This window comes from Electrophorus electricus, chromosome 1 (assembly GCF_041902795.1).
Source record: "Electrophorus electricus isolate QZ-2024a chromosome 1, ASM4190279v1, whole genome shotgun sequence".
Taxonomy (NCBI): Eukaryota; Metazoa; Chordata; class Actinopteri; order Gymnotiformes; family Gymnotidae; genus Electrophorus; species Electrophorus electricus.
The window spans coordinates 5,790,490-5,808,497 of NC_137497.1; the positions used below are offsets into that span (position 1 = coordinate 5,790,490).

Consider the following 18,008-nt stretch of genomic DNA (forward strand, 5'->3'; position numbering starts at 1 on the left):
CTACTATTATGTAATACCCGTTTTATTTTCGTTTCACAGAATAATTCTCTTGTGTCCGTCTATCTGTGATGACAAACATGGAACCTACCATTAACATGGAGGGAAACATTATATTTCGCGTGAAAACGAACTACTTATGCGACTGTTCCATCCGCGAACTCTCCCTGGCGGAACACAGCCCACCCAGTCACTCCAAAATCTGCACAGACCCTTACCAAACAATTTATACTGCGAGAAAACTCTTCACAGCAAGTTAGACTATAAAATGAAATATTCTGCCGTTCGACAATTCCGTTTTGTTTGTTTTTTTTTTTTTAATGAACTCGATAATTCATTCTGCTTCATGCTACCAGTGAGCATTCCTTATATTCCTAGACATACTATCCACTCACTTGAACTGAGGGTTTACAGTGAACTAACCTGTAGTATTAGAAAAAGCAGGAGACATAAGAAAACATAGTTTCCTCAGAGCATTCCGTTCTTTAAAGGAAAGTAAACCATGTTACTCAGCTACTTTCCCGTGTCACAGCACCCTCTAGTGGTGCAAAAGGCTTCCTCGTTTGACATAAAGAGATGTTCATGGGATCCTTCTCTTTGCTGTCTCGTTTTTTGTTTTTTTGTTTTGTTTTTGATAATGACAATTAATTGGACCAAAAGGGTTACCAAGCAAGCACAATAACACTAAATCTGACCACCTGTTCACAGTAGCCAGAAATGTATCTATGAAAGAAAAAAAATGAGAAGATCTACAGGAGACCTGAATGGTGACATGAGTTCATCACCACACTGCACCTCCCATCCTCCACTGAAGCACCCGGATATGAAACACAACGATTCAGTTAGCAAATTCTCTCACAAAATAGAAAGGTTTTATACAGTCTCTTGTTTTCCTGAAACATATTTATCATGTGGGCCATTAACTGATGAATTAGGCAGTGAATCACTACATATTAGTAGTCATAATCCATCAGAATGCATGCTGGTCAACTCTAGCACTGCTAGGGTTAAACCTTGGGGGTGGAGCCTGAAGTGCCCCTCCTCTACCCAGTGCTTTCTAACACACCTCATTCTGCTCATGAAGAACTGCATACATAGCTGAGGAGCTGAATCAGATGTTGTAGCACAATGTCACCACTAGACGGAGTGCCAAGACTGGATTTGAATAATTCTGCACTGAAAATGGAGTATGGTGATGAATGGTAATCACCTTAATGGTGGAAACACATGAAATGTTTTAATGAGTAACTTTTAATTCTTACAGTTCCTTTAAGTTTCTGTTGCTTTCTTATCAGTACGTTATCATTTTTAGAAGATCATCATGTTTATGAATAAAAAGGTTTCTCTACAGCTGTTTGGATTTGTGACCAAATGTTATTTATTGCACTCATCACATACTGTAGCACAAATTGTCATAAAATTATGATTTAAATCCTTGTATACATAGTATGTGCTAAGACCACATAGAATTATCATTAAGTGCTTGTGGATCATGGTTATACTTGCACTTTTCTAAACTCTTCAGCACATTATACGGGAACACTGAATTACTGTAGTTGTTAGATAAAGGCAAATTTACATTATACATGATATAAAACACTCATGCAGATTATTATGAAACATTTCTATACATAAGCAACTAAGGTATTAGAAAATGCTTTTGTTTTTTTTCCAAAAATTGTACACTTGTCTTTGACTGATATATATGATCATTTATAAGATCCTAATAAGGATGAAAAAGACCTGACGTAATTGGTCTCCATTTTCAGTCTTTACATCAGCTAAAACATGAAACATCTGTGCAACCTTTAAACTGAATACAGTCATTCACACACTTGAATTTATTTTCATAGGTGCGAGATGTACACTGAAGCTTGAGATGTGAAAACTTCTGTTGTATTCTTCATTCAGCCACAAGATGAGAATGTTGCCAGATGTCACATTAACCACTAACCTGGTTTATACACGTACCAGTCCACAGGTAAGAATAGAAATTATGAATGAGTATTAGTAAAATTGCTAAGTTACATGTTTTGAAAATTACAGTATTGGTGGAAAGTAAGTTTAGTAGCTTTTTAAATATTTTGTAATTGTTTTGTAGCACTTGTTGTAACAAGATGGTTTAGATATGCTAATCTAGCTGTATTCATTGTAATTTTAGTTAAAAGGGGTGATTTAATTGTGAAATTGGGTTCATCTTGGTTCAATCTCAGTTGTGACCCAGGTTAGCAATGAAAGGGCAGAGAGAGATAGTATACAGTACCCATCAAAAGTGATTGACAGCTGTCAGAGGTGAAAGGTGAACCCCGCCTCGACATAACCCCACACATTTATTATATATTAATATTTATTACATGATATATGATGACAACACTTACATATGAAATTTAAATAAAACACAATGAGGGTCCTCAAAATAGTTTTATTGACTTTTAAAATTCCTTTAATTGAGAAATAATCAAGTGATTAAAGTAAATAAAGGTTTTGAGCCTCAATTGAATACGTACCACCCAGTCTTCAACGTCTGCTCTGCTACACTGCCGGTCACGTACTGATACTCAAACATGCGTAAGGGTCTCAGCTGTGTGTCTTTCAATCACTGACTCTCACACTCCCCTCCCATTGGCTGATTCTCTAAGGAAGTCACACCTCCACCCAAGTCCTTCCCCCTACCCACGCTGGAATACACGTTCTGATAAACAGATGTGAGGTACCCCACCCCAACTCCACCAGCCCCTTCCTCATCATACCTCACCTCTCAGAGGCTAGGATACATCCCCCATCAAAACTGATACAATCACACCACCATCATCATGAAGAAAACTCTTAAGAGCAGTGAACTGAAGAAGACATTAAAGAAAGGAGTTTTTTAAATCTGTACATGTGACAAAACAATGCAGTTGATCTAATTATTGTAGTTAAATAACATTTATGTTTTAAGCAGCAGAATAAAATCAAACTAAATGATCAGCTGAAGAATATAACAAACCTTCAGAACTGCTCTTTAAAACGCTCTGGAAAAAATAATGTTACATGAATTTAAAATAAAATATCAGAACATTTTTAATCAAACATGCTATATGCTTGCTCATGTATAATATATGATTAGAAAACTCACCTCTCACTTGTAAACGTGTTGCATTGCGTCATCTGTTACTCTGTTTAACGAAATTACAGGGACTTGTTAAATATTTTTGCTAAGCTGGCATTGAAGTTGGTCTGGCACAGAGCTGTCTGCGTGAACCCAATGTATGCAAGCTGGTTCTGTGTGACATCACCAGGTTCTTCCACCAATATTAAAGTGACTGGAGAGCCCAGAGTCACTGGGATCAAATCTGCAATCCAAAATACAACACACAATGAAAACAAACACCTTTCTGAGGGGGACAGTAAAAAACAGTTTTTACTCTGAACACAAAGTCATCTTGTAATTTTAAATGTTATCTTCATCTTTAAAGCAAGAAAGTTTACTCTCTAATAATGTAAGTTAGATTAGTATTAATATCAATGCCATGGAACAGAAGAATCAGAACCGATATACAAACCATCCCTGCTCAGACATGAAGAGGAAGTGTGACTCTTGAATCAAACTGTTCTTTATAGTTGGAGGTGTGGCTTATGCATTAAATGAAAATTTGTAAAACTGCCATAATTTCATTACAAAATAAAATGTGAATTTTTTATCTTATACAAAAGTAAAGAGCAAAACAGGGAGAAAGAAAATGTACATTGGTATCTGTATGCCTGCAAGTTTGTACTCCATGCCTCCTAATCTGCATGTTTATCCTAGCTTTTATGTTTCTTAGCCTCTGTTATAGCCTGCTTTCCCCATTTTGCCTTCGTGTGCTTGTATTTGCTTGTTTATCATGTATCCTCAGATTCTCCATATTGGCTCAATGACCCTGGACCTTCATAATGACTCTGAATCTGGATTTGCCCCTAATAAATCTCTCTCTACTCCGCACATGCGTCTGCCTCCTTACTGCTGACCGTTACATCTTGTATCTCCCTTGCCAGTACAGCAGATCCTCAGATCTGTGTTCCTCCCCCAGCTCTTCTCAGCTTACACCTACTTTACATTCATGGACAATTTTGGGAAAATAATTAAATACACCGATACAACCATTTGCCTCATTTTCAACAATGGTGAAAACCAATATTGCATTCAGGTAGACCAAGCTGTCACTTGGTGTATAAGCCCTGAGAAACTCTTGTACGGGGGGTACCAGGATATAAGATTAGGTTATTTACCTTCCCCCTCTGTGGCCTGGTCCACAGGAAGCTCAAATTCAATGGCATATGGTTGGGTTAATCTTCACGTCCAAGAGAATGGAGAAGGGTCTGAGTGGGTTGATGGAGAACTAAAGCCTGAACTGAATACATGTATAAGTGTTCAGGGATTCTAGGTGATGCGATGTGTGGTGGAGGCTAATGTGTGTTCCTCAATCAGGAAATGCATGATTTAAAGTATGACTGATCATGCTGTAGCCATAATGTATAAATGACACCACACTAGCCATCTAAAACTGTTCCTATGAACATATCAAAGAATGTTTAATAGAGCTAAAACTCAGAAAGACATTTTTGAATTCCAATGAATACCAAATCTCAAAATACCCATAAGATAAACAGGAACCCCAACACCAAAACCTTTAACTTTCTCTAATCATTCATTAGCGATAAACTGAAGTAGAAAAATTAACACTGAACACATTGCAAAAGCTCAATAATGACTTAGGCAGCTTAAAAAATACATCAAGTATCAACTTCTCGTTCTGATCTATTCAGCCATCCCCGGGTCCATCTTCACATTTTCAATTAAAGCTTGGTACAGCAAGCAAGTCAGAGTAACTCATATGGCCAAATTGTTGACTAGATGTATGGGTGAAAACATCTCAAATGGCAGGTCTTGTGGGTTTTACCCAGTATGACATGGCTAGTACCTACCAAAAGTGGCCAATTTTAAGAAGGAAACATGTTTGACGAACAAGAGTTGTAAAGTGTTGACTTGGTCTCCAAATTCCTCAGATCTCAATCTGTTTGAGCATTTGTGGGATATGCTGGGAAAAAAAGAAGTCTGATTCATGGAGGCCCCACCTCACAGGATCTAAAGGATTTGCTGCTACCATCTTGGTGCCAGATACCACACATCACCTTCTGAGGTCTTGTGGAGCCCATGCATGAACGGGTCAGATCTGTTTTGCAGATCTTCGGCTTGCCTAGTTTTTCATGCTTTCAGTACATCAAATTCCCTTAATGAAAATACATCCCACCCTTTGACATGTGCCATTGTCATGAGATAGGTGAACTGAATAGAATTGACTGTCAGTGGTTTTAATGCTCACAAGGTCCTTCATCAGCTGGGCAAACAAAGTGAGAAATAACATGCTGCACCCTCAAACTCCCATCCCTCTGGTTGAAGGCTTTGATTAATCTGCTTAGAAACACCAATAAATATTGATATTTACTTTACTGCTTACTGCTGTTTAATGTGTATTCTTTACATACTTATGTAACCCCTCCCTAAATGCTCCCTAATGAAATAATTTAGGGGAGCACCTCAGAAATTTCATGTTAGACCAATGCACAGTGCCTCCAAAAATGTGTCTACTACTACGTTGATAGTAATAAATCCATTTAAACCGCCTTGTGATTAATGACCCGAATGATTGACAGGTTAGTAAATACCCCAAACGACACATTTTTTAAAAATGCATATATACCTGCACAAAGGAAAGCAATCGCAAAACAACAGAAGCAAATAAACAACGAAAACCGAGTCAACAAGTAGGATTGATTGAACCATACAGTTACCCATTAACATCACCATTAGTGGCGGAAAAAAAAACTCAATGTGCAAAAAAACCCCAATATTAATATTTCTCTTAACTTCAGAGGCTTCAGTTGCAAATTAATCAGTTGGATAAACACGGAAATTAGAAAATGAAACACTCAATAATAAATGGCCAATACTATAAATGCAAACATGAACCAGAGTTTGGCTCTGTCCAGCTTAACACGTGGGTGTTCAGAAACATTTGTGTTATAACTCGTTGGGACCCAAAACTTTGGTGCACATCTGTAGAATGCCAAATGAAGTGTATGAGAAACACAGAGTTGGTTGGTCCATTACACCTATGGAGATGAGCCGTAGCGTTCACAACAAGCAGCTACCTCTTAGATTCTCCCACGACACAAGTGCGATGATTTTTGTTAAGATTGGTCCTCCTTGTCTATCCACATGAGCAGCAGCGTGGAGAGGTCAGTCCTCTTCGCTGAGAAGTAGCCAGTTCAGTGGTTCAGCCTGGAGCTGTAGCTCCTCCACCGAATATGGCAAACTCTCGTCACAGAACTGAAATAAACAGACGATGCCTAAAGCAGAGAGAATACTTTCACACTAACAAACACCGTTAGACTTGAAAGAAACAAATAGGGAAAAGTTACAGTTTGGGCCTATATACAACGTATATTAAGTCTCCAACAACCGAAACTTCAGGGGAAAATGGCTGCTCTCTCTCATGCATTCCAGCCAAAAACTTTCCCAAACGCCCCAGTCTAGTCCCGCTTCCTAATCATGGATAGGTCAGCGACAACGTCGCTCAAACCTAGCAGCCATCTGAATCACTTCTGTTTTAACAAAACCTTCACAGTTTATACACATTTCTTCTAGTATATCATGAAAATTACTCTGTAGGCTTATAGCATTTTCCACAGCATGTTCCAATTAAGACCGGCTTAAATTTTGGTAACAAAATATCTAACTAAACAGCTTTAATTGTATCATGAGTCTATATAAGTCAGAGCATGTATAAACACATAACCCTTCACATTTAAGAGTTTGGTCTCTGGGCACAATGACATATGTTTTCAACCTCTCTTTCAGAGGACTAAATATGTAAGGGAATCAGAAGAAGTAGGCACAGGTGATGCAAGGTGAGACTAACAAGGTGGAGTTACTCAGAAAGGGGTGTGGCATGAATAGGGGACAGAGCAAGGAAGTACAACAACAAACACACATGGTAGGTAGGGACATCTAGAACACATGGCTAAGTAGCGATACAGATGAGGGGGGCACCTGACAGACTTAATGTCTCAAGTTCGATGAAGACTGTTATAATATCAGCAGATGTCTCCTCTGAATTCTTCCATCATTAACTCTCTTGCTGTGTATAAAAAAGAAAAATACAAAGAAATTATTTCTATGTGACCTAAAGTTTTTTTTATTGGATCAGGCTTTTGTAGACAGAGCTTGACAGGTATGTCAGTTTAGAAATAACTATATACATAACACATTACAAAAGAAGAAGAAATGAAAAAAACCTTTTGAAATCAGCACAGAGATTCTGATGGTGAACAATGATCCTTCAGCAGATGCTGTAAAACATTTAACACAGTTAAAAATGCAGAGATTGATGATAAAGGAAAATGAACAATACAACAAAATAGTCCATTAGTTTATTGTATCATCACTTACATGTACTGAAGGATGCTGAAATAGGTTTAAAGGCTAAAAATGATAGATAGAGAATTGTTTTAAGAACTGTAGAATATAAACTACTACCTGATGGATTTGCTGATCTATGAAAAAGGAAAAGTGGACTAGGAGTACATGAGCTTTAGCATCATTAAGTATGTGTATGTTAGAAACTCTTAGACAGGTCTTTTACATTAGTAACTCGTAGATGGGTCTTTTACATCTGCAACGCCAAGACTTGTCTTTTATATTAATAACTTTTAGACAGGTCTTTTGCACATTTGCATTTGGAGCTGTGATGACAACAACTCTGTATGATGTGAATATGTGAATCTGTTTAACACAGAATTAGACAGATGACCAGGTGAGGTATGTATATCAAGTGTGGTGAAGATTTACATTTACAACATTTGGCAGGTGCTCTTAATGACTTACAAAAGTGCTTTGTCATTTATTCATAGAATATATCCAAGCCAGTAGGTTAGCATTCAAGATACCAATGAACTAGAATACTGTGGAAATACAGGGATCAGTGTTGATACCATGAAGTGCAAAACACATATTAGCTCTATAACAGACAATGATATGTGCAATAACAAACAATATCAAGCTAGACATGTTAGAATTTCAGTTTCCCAACAGGTGTAGGACCAATGATCATTCTAAATATTACAAAAATAGATAAGTGTTCAGTTTGCATTTGAAGGCCAGCCTAGGAGTCTATGAATGTTTGCTGTTGTGTACTGCATTATGTCTGCGTTATATCCAGCAAACTTCATGTGCTGACTGAGACCAATGTACTTAACACCACTGTTTTCTTAGAGAGGACTCGGCAGTGTAGATGAGCCTGAAACAGTTATTGTCATACTTATGCCCCCTTCTGGCCAAAGTACATGTCACTTGGCATGATGATCCAGTACCACACTGTGTATCTGGATTTGTCAGATTTGGTCTGGGCAAAGGACTAAAGAGCTCACACAGCTGACAGCGGTTTACAGCAAACATATTTTACATACAGTTTTAAAAGCTAAACCTTATCAATGTGACAAATGTTATTAATTATAGTCTTATTAATCACACTTAATCTTCTAATCACCAAACTTTGTAATTTGCTTTTGTATAAAGTTTTGCCTGAATGAGAAAATCCAGTGTTTGTAGCCTTACTTGAATCATCATGAGACTGCTGAGTTTCTTAACTGGTATAAATACTTCTGGAGACAGTGGTTTTAAATGATTTTTGCTGAGGTCCAGTCACCACAAGTTTGTTGTATAAGTAAAGGTGTGAGGATGTATAGAGTTAATACTGAGATTTTCAGTGAAGAGTATCTTTAACAATTTCAGTCCTTCCAGAACATTTGAAGGAAAATGTCTGTCCTTCATTACCCTGACAAAAAATGACTAAAGCATATAAAGACTCCATATATTTAATTTGTGGTTGCCTGAGTCTGTTTTGATTTGAATATGATATGTAATTGTTGTTTAAGATCAGCATCTTCAGACTGGGGAGACCTGAGAAGACTAATGATCTTATTGAAGTATAAGTGATCTTGTTTGTTTGAAGGTCCAGGTGAATCAGATTCTGAAACCTTTAAATGCTCCTGGCTTTATACTTTGTATTTGGTTGACTTGTAAAAGCAAATGTTGGAGTGAATGCAAACACACAAAATCACTTGGATGGATAACATTTAGTTTGCTGTGTGATAACTCAAAATCTTCTAGATTAGGGACACCCTGACATAATAAAATGATATTGCACGCAGAAAAATAGGGATGGTCCACAATAAAATGGTTTCATGCAGGAAAGTCCTCTATAGGCTTAAGCGTCAATCCTCAGGAGGCTTATTTGACAGGCCTCTAGGGGCCACAGTCGAGGAGGGTGCCTGGGTTCAAGGATGGGACATCCCGGGCTAGCAACAATATGGACATCACCGGAAGAACTGAACTCTGGCTAACTCCAATCCCAATTCAGATTCCAAAAATGGACACTTTTACACACACACACATACACACATTCTTATACACAGTCATACACACACACACACACACACACACACACACACACACACACACACACACACACACACACACACACACACACACATATATACATATCCATACACACACTCACACATTGTTTTTGTTTCAGACTAGTGCTGAAGTCAAACTTCACACAAATAAAATATGCACTCCTGTTGCAGTCTTGCACATTATCCTACTTGCTGCTAGAGTACTGTACTAAACCAGCACTGTACTCTGAACTGTTCTGGCTGCTACCAGTGACTGCTATGTTCAGTATAGCATGTCACTGACTCCTATGCACAACTCACTTTACATATTCCCAGTACTGTGTACTGGGCTAAAAAATCATTTTATATCTTTGTATTGGTCCTGTCCTGTATTTATTTATTGTTTATGACATTTTGCACTGTATTGGATTGTTTGCACTCGTGTGGCGTGTTGTCTGTTGCACTTATTGTTTTGTGTTGCACCATTGTCATGGAGGAACATTGTCTCGTTTTTGCTGTGTACTTGTATATACCTAAAATGATAATAAAGCCTCTTTGAACCTTTGAACTTTGAAGAAATCAATATGGGCAACCAGTGATATAGAATAGTATCACTTTTTAAGAAAATATAGTAGTTCAGGATGAACCTAATGGTACCAGGAACTGGTTGGTATAAGTATTGAATATCAATTTGCATACATTGAATAATGTATGGTTTGGAGAACAATAGTGGAACCTAGACAAGTTTTTATGAAAAAATAAAAATGGTTATGTAAGGGTCTTTGAAGAAAATGTATAAAAGGTGTGTCCACCTAAGACTGTTAGACATTCTCCGGATAATGCCTCGATTGTAACATTGAGCACAGAATAAAGACAGGACCGGCTAGTCTCATCAATTAATTCCAGAGTCTGTATCTTTATTTCTATTTAGTGTGTTTTGAGTAAACGGTCTTGAATTTAGGAAGATCTAGCAATGACAACCCTTCATGAAATAGCCTTTTAAAGTAAACAGTATGCCCAAGCCAAGAAGGAGCCTCTTCAAATTATATAAAGTGCATCATTCCAGGGTGGTCAAAGAACCTCTGTAAATCTGAAGTTTCTTTAATTGTGTTAAATTGGTGACATCTGAGCATGTTAATGTAGTTATGGAATTGTAGGTAAGGTCTAGGAACGTTATTCAGTTTGTTTTGGGACATATCCAACCTTTGGAGGTTACACATTGATTTAAATGTCAGTTTTGTTATATTAGAGATATTGCTTCTAGACACATCCAGTACTGTCGGACCTGTGCAGTCATTTAGTTCATTCTCTGATATTGAACTGATATTATTTATCAGTTCTAAGTGAGCTGATCAGGCAGACAGGTTTAAACAGGGTTTTCACTGTCTGCTCCCCTAGGTAGTAAATATTAAGTTTAACCAGAGTAGAGTTAAAGGTTTGCAGCAACATCCTCTGATGCCATTGGTGATCCACATAAGTTGAGTCTGTTGACGTGTCTTAAGTAATTTCTCTCCAGCACATCCCACTTTATGCTGACATTAATGAAAGCTAGGTCTACTGTTTCAAGGTGAGGAAAAATATCAGCTGTGATCTTGAACAACTGCAATGGATTATGGGACAGATCCAGGGCTTTCCATTGTGTGGATGTATTTGATACATGTGTTGTTTGAAAAGATGAAAATCCTTTTTTTCCAGTGTGCAGTTTCTGGAGGTGGGACATTTGAAACACAGGCTGTATTTTGTATATGTCATAAAGATAATTTCCTGACACATTCAACATTACCAGACTGACAAGAGGGAGAAAAGCAGATGGATTAATATTTGTAATGAGGTTTCCATCCATTCAAAGCACAGTGAGATTAAAAAGATTCCAGAAGAATCCTTTTGTGACCGAATTGAGTTTGTTACACGCGAGATTTAACTCCTGCAAGGTAGTCAAATCTCTGAAAGCTCCATCATCCACTTCTTTGATCTGATTGTTAGAAACGTTTAAGTTTTGAAGGTTAAAAAGGTGTACAAAGTCATTCTTTTTTATGACTGATATTTGATTGTAAGACATGTCCAGCACTTGTGCTATATGTTGTATGTATTCAGGTATAGTACACTCTTTGTTTGAGCACTTTCATTGTTTGAGATCTTAAAGAACCTTTGATAGTGCAGTTTTTCAGGAAATATCCATTTATCAGAATGGCAAATGCACAGCTGGACAACACAAAAAAGAAGACTGTAGATAAAACACATCTAGTATTTTAAAATTTCTGCATGCCCATAAATATAATTAAAAAATCCTTGATACACTTTTGATGTTACTTTTGATATTCCTTGAAAGTCCTTTTTGTGACCAAAGACTATTGTGTCACAAACAATACTGTTCAGCAGAGCTCATCAGTGTTTCTTAGCAGTCCTAAGAAATAAGCATGAAAAAGTCTATTTCAATACTGTGATCATATTTCAAAACTCTTCAACTACTTAAGGCAAAAGATACACCACATAGACACAAATTAACCACATCTCAAACACCCAGAACGCAGAGGTCTCAAAGCTCCTAACTCTCAAGAACATATTCTTGCCATTCAACTACAGAACATGATCAAATGGATGTAGGGTATTGTTTTCTCCTGGTTTTTTTTCATTCACATTTTCATCATGTATTCCCATATGGTAATGACCACAATCAAAAATACAACTTCAGATGACCACTTCAAAAATACATCTGGTGAAAGAGGAGAAAACAAGTGCAGGCAGTGCACAGGGGTTCTCACCCTCCCACAAGAGGGGGGATAATGGTTCAAGAAGCCTCCTGAAGGACTTTCTTTCTGCTTGCCACAGATAAGAGCATCTGCCAAATGCTGAAAATGTAAACTTTAAAAATACAGGAATACAGTAGTTTACAGGTGTGGGCACAACACTTTATCTACTGACAAGACAACACTTTAAGTAAGAAATCTGCTCAATTCTGAAGAAGTTTCAAGATGGCATCTCTTTACCACTAGGGGGCAGACATATGCCACCTATCAGGAATGTTTTCATTCTCCAGTGACATCAATGAGACATATTTTGTTCTACAGACACAAAACTACAAAGACCTAAAACTGTTGAGCAACTTAATTAGTATTTACAAGCACTTCACTTAGGTTGTAACATTTTACTTTACATTTTTTATTTTTACCTTAAAAAAAAAAAAAAAAAATTTAATGCTAGAAACATAAATGAAAATTAACTTTTAAGCATAAGTAATCTCATGAGTAGGATGTTTAACACTTTACAGATAGAAGATACACATCCTGCATGTATAAACACTCATATCTGATAATCAGGCACTGTAGGACTTGTCTCATCCATTTATGTCACAGAGTTGTTCACTGTCCACTGACATTTGTTTTCCTCTTTATTTACCACAATATTAGACATTTTATGGTTGCATTTTTTATTTATTTTTTAAATAACCAATAAGTCCGATTCAATATTTAAACACAATGTCAGCATGTTCTGTGCTTACTGGGGTGGTGTAGTGCTTTACTGTCAAAGCTACTGTGAAGCAGAGCACAATAAGAGAGTTAAAATGATGTGTGATGTGGTGAATGGCAGGTTCTGGACTGTAGTGCAAGAGTATGGATTAATTTGCACTTCTTATGGACCACAATCCCAAATATTACGTTTATATAAAGTTTTCAGAATGCAAGTTTAGCATTGAATAGAGAACTTTTAACTTCAGTCTCTCAGGCATCTCTTGTCCACTGTGTGCTGGAAACAGTTTTGTAGGCATGTATGCATGTCTGTGTACTTACAGTTTGCACAGAGGTATTTAACCACATCAAAGGTTTTGTACTGCTCACTTATGAGCTATTTTCTCTGCTCATACTGCACACCAGGGTCTGGGTGTTTTCCATCCTCAGTGTGGACTCTCGCTTTTTCTGTCCACGAATTGCTGAACACCATTCTTACAAGATACTCATTTACTCCCCCTTTCCAACAACCTGTTTATTGTTGACTGAACAGAGTAATGCACCAATAGAAAATAGAGTGTGGAAGGTGACCACCCAGGTTCCCCCGGTGCTGTTACTTGGGGCTGGGACACTGAAGCTGGTTCCAGAAAATTCCAGGAATGACAATGCTGACCTCAGTCCAGAAGAGAGCAATCCTAGTAAGGGTAAAAATACTTCACACTCTCCAATTCCCAGGCACCTGGACCAGATACGATCCATACTGGCTAAAAACCAGTACAAACAAATGAGTGTTTAGCTATGGGCTCGGTGGCTAGCTAATACAAGTGTAAAGAGGGATAAAACATATCAGTGGAAAAGACAGGCCTGAGCACAAAGGCACTAATCATGGCAACACAAGACCAAGCACACAATACCAAGTCAATGGAAGATGGGGTGTATCTGGACATGACAATCCGGCATCTAGGAGCAGTATGCAAGATGCTGGTGGGAGCAGCATACACTCAGAGACACAACAAAGATGATGGTGGGAACAGCATATACTCAGTGACACAACCAAGTGGTAGGGATAACATTTTTTAAAAATATTTCATGTGGAGGAGCCATGGAGAATAGTAGAAAATACTAACTAAAAAACTAACTTTCCCATTCAGACAATGAATATAGTGACAGTAGATAACTACCAGAAAACAACAGAGGTAGTAAGTATGACAATCCAAAATGGTAGTTATATTATGAATGAAGGAAGATGGGAAGATGGAGGAATACTGGGTACTTGAGGCCCTAAGATAATTTTTCCAACTTAGCAATATGGTGACATTCCTATGTCCATATGACTTTTTAGAGTAAATCCCCCTGTTACTAAAGTTTAGTAAGAGAAGCTCTATTTGTGTTTATCTGTTCTACAAGTTATCTGTTAATGCTTGTGCAGTGACATGGAAGGCCTGTGCCTTCATGATACAAGATTACTTGAGTTTATTTACAGAAACAAGCAACACTGCATGCATTTTGATTTTCCTTGTTTCCTCTTTATTATTTGTTTATGTGTTGTGAATTACATATTTTATATTGGCTCTAAAATGATGACAGTTTACTAAATTTCATGTATTGCATAAGCCACACCTACAACTATATAAAGTGCAGTTTGATATGAAAGTCACATTTCCTCTTCATGTCATTGCAGGGATGGTTTGTATATCAGTTCTGATTTCGCTGTTCCATGGCATTGGTAAGTCATATTAATCTCATTTATATTAAATGGAGAGAATAAACTTTACTGTTTTGAGGAAGTCATAAAGATTAAATGGGTTTTAACAGGTGTCCAGGGTTAAAGATGAAAGTTTTTAATACTGTCCCTCTCTTACAATTTGTGTTAATTTTGTGGTGTTTTCTGGATTGCAGGTTTGCTCCCAGTGGCTCTGGGCTCTCCAGCTACTTTAATATTGGTGGCAGAACCTGGTGATGATGTCACTCTTTGGTACCAGCATGAACAGACAACACCAACTTACATATCTTGGTTCAAACACACAGACAGTTCTGTGCCAGTTTACATTTCATGTCAATATTTCAGAAACAATTCTGCATCAAGCCACTGTTCTTTTGTCAATCAAAGTAAACGTACTGTGATGTCCGTAAACTCCCAGTACACCTCTCTGACAATAACTGCAGTGAATCCCACTGATTCAGGATTGTATTATTGCGGCATTCGGCGGGGTAGTCAGATTTCCTTCAGTAATGCAACATATTTACAAGTCAGAGGTAACAATCTGTGCAAATGAATTACATTACAGTAATTACTGACAAATATTTATATGGTATGTTTAACAATTGTTAAGTACCAGATATTAATAACATTAAGGTTAATGTTAAACTGATGTAAATCTTTTTTGTTGTTCTTTTTTCCAGCGCGAATTGAAACACCTTCCAAGGGCAGTTCAGAAGAAGGTTTTTTATCTCATGTTCTTCAGTTCTTGTTTTGCTTTGTATATGGCATTTTGCAGTTTATATTCTGCTGTTTAAAAATATCGCTATTAAGAATTTGAAGAACTGTGAAGCAGTAGAAGAATTGCATTGCAAAGTCACATGTACAGATTAAAAAATAAATCTTTCTTTGAATCTCTTCTTCAGCTCTCTGGTCTTCAGATGTCTTCTTCATGCTGACGGCAGTGTTTACTGGAGTGATTCTTGTTCTCATCAGTGTTCTTCTTTTCATGCTGAAGAAGAAAAAACAACACAGTGATGGTACTGCTAATACTGCTGTTTAAAACTAATTTATTAACATTTTAGGTAATTTTAAGAAAAATACAGCTTAGAAGAAAAGTACAAAAGTTACCATTACATAAAATATATAGAAAGTATTCTTTTAAATAAAGGCAAATCAAGTATTAAAATCAAGTATTCTATATATTGCAGTAATATACTTAATATCTCGCAATATACTAGATTATATTGCAATGTAAAAAGAGTCTGAGATGTATGTTTACTCCTTAATGCACAGCTGATTTTTTTTTTATTGAGTCCTACAGAAACTGACTGTAAAGTTGAACAAAAGAATAAGGTAATTATGAAAAAAACATGATAAATGCTTGAACCACATATAGAATATATTTAAAATCTTTGTATACAACAAATTCTTATCAATTAATTTAATATCTTTGTATAATATTTTTTGCAAAATATTAGAAGGGTTTGGTGTCCATTGTGTAAGCAAAAAGATGTTCCAGCAAATTTACAGAACAGCCACACAAAGAAAAAGGAATCATATTAAACATAAAAAGAATCGCATCTTAAAATTAATTTCAGGATTAAAATAATAAAGTTAATTTTGTTATTAGTGTTATTTAAAGAAATCTGACATTAAAGTAAAAAATCCAACAGATTATGTCATCCAGTATAGTTTTGTTTTGTACCATTGCAGGAAAAGAATTCTAGCTACGCTGCTCTAAAGTTTTCGGATAAGAAAATCAAGAAAGCAGGAAGACACTCTGAAGTGGATCCTTAGGTTGTGTATTCTTCAGTTAGACACTAGCAGTGACAGAACAAAGTGCTTCTTATCACCACCATGTATTTTATATATGCACTTTCTAGTTTTGACATACACAAACAGTGGACAGTAGGTCTGTAAGTACTGTCAGAAATTGTGACTGAGCAGTTAAGGTGATGTATCGCAACCTGGATTAACCCAGCGTAATCAGGGAGTTTGATGTGACCTTTGCAAGAATAGAAAGTAATTTACTATTATTCAAGGTGATTCCCTACACACAGTGAAGAATAGCATATGTATTTTGCAAGTATTGTGGGCTGGCATGTGTTCAATCTGTAAACAATTAAAACCCTTTAGCAGAAGTGTATTTGGACTATCCCTTTTAAGACTTAATGTTCAGTTAGTCTTGACTGATTACAGAAAATTATAACAGTAATATTAATGTTTCTTAAATAGTTTGGGTACCACAGTATGACACCATACTGTGGCATCTTAATGACCTCAGTGTAATCATACCAAAATATTTTTATTGCTACTATTAAATACTTGGCACCTTAAAATCCAGCTATGTGAATTTCCTTTTTTTACCATTTGACTCATTTTATATTATTGACGTATATTATTATATTATTGACATGATATAGTTTGTTGGTGGTGGTGACTGATATGCGAATAAATGTGTTCAAATGCAGTTTGAATTGTTGTGACTTGCTGTTTCAATCTTCAGTTCTTTTTTATTAAAGTGCATTGTCTTCAGACTCGTCTTTTGGTTCAATCTTTTTTTTAATAAATCATTTGATACGGCTTTATATTATGTGAAAATATCCTGCATTACTCTGCTTATATCTACTGACTTATCACACTTGATGAAGCATTAAATTCTGTGTCCATATTTAAAGAACGCTGTGAAACCAAGATTCAGTAAATTACTTTCTATTCACAATGTAAATATTCTGGAATTTTATAATAAATCTGATATTATTTAACAATGTTAGTCACCTTTGTTAAAATAATAATGTCATTTAAACAGAAAGTAATTAATGTTCTAAGCATGCTGTCCTGACATTAAAATAATTAACTTTTAATATAACCATAATAAAGATGGAGGAGGAGCCAAAAACATTTTGTTCTAAAATAATATAAATAATAAATAGTCAGAATAATTACAGACTTAATTGAACAGACAAATAAAAGCTTCATCCTTCCACAAGAGACAAAAGAAGAAAGTTTAGAGATAATCTAGAGTGTCAATCTAAGATTTTACTGATATATCTTTATATTTCATTTTTCATAAACTTTTAAATATCATCAACATACATCAGTCTGGGTTAGATTTGATATAAAATTATAGCTCAAACAAAGAGTGTTGCCTACATGCATGGGTGTGGCTTCAGTACATCATGGTCTTTGTGGTCTCCGCCAACAGGACCTTCGGCTATTTTTACACATTTTTGTCTTGCATGATACACACACAAATCCAAATTTCATGAAATACACTCTTCAGGTCTCCTTCCATAATCACACAACTTTAAACTTTACAGGTTTACTGATTAATGCAGGTTTACAGAAAATTACAAAATTGTTATCCAATGTTACATCTACAG

At 36.3% G+C, this 18,008-nt stretch overlaps 1 protein-coding gene and 1 pseudogene across 1 annotated transcript; one reads left to right on the forward strand and one right to left on the reverse strand.

Moving 5' to 3' along the window:
- Positions 1 to 10,534: 10,534 nt before the first annotated feature.
- LOC145651692 (uncharacterized) lies at positions 10,535 to 11,536 on the reverse strand (annotated as a pseudogene).
- A 2,272-nt stretch (positions 11,537 to 13,808) lies between these two features.
- Positions 13,809 to 17,151, forward strand: LOC118241295 (uncharacterized). Its single transcript, XM_035525943.2, has 7 exons — positions 13,809 to 13,983; positions 14,605 to 14,649; positions 14,823 to 15,179; positions 15,327 to 15,365; positions 15,549 to 15,662; positions 15,947 to 15,978; positions 16,339 to 17,151. Exons 1-7 carry the CDS (start codon positions 13,809 to 13,811, stop codon positions 16,420 to 16,422), a joined length of 846 nt encoding a protein of 281 aa, XP_035381836.1. The 3' UTR covers positions 16,423 to 17,151.
- Positions 17,152 to 18,008: the final 857 nt, after the last annotated feature.

Bases quoted from the DNA above. Each gene is read 5' to 3' on its own strand.
- LOC118241295 (XM_035525943.2), top strand. From the start codon at position 13,809: ATGGCAACACAAGACCAAGCACACAATACCAAGTCAATGGAAGATGGG. The intron at 15,180-15,326 runs GTAACAATCTGT...TCTTTTTTCCAG, and splicing joins AACATATTTACAAGTCAGAG to CGCGAATTGAAACACCTTCC. The intron at 15,366-15,548 runs GTTTTTTATCTC...TCTCTTCTTCAG, and splicing joins CAAGGGCAGTTCAGAAGAAG to CTCTCTGGTCTTCAGATGTC.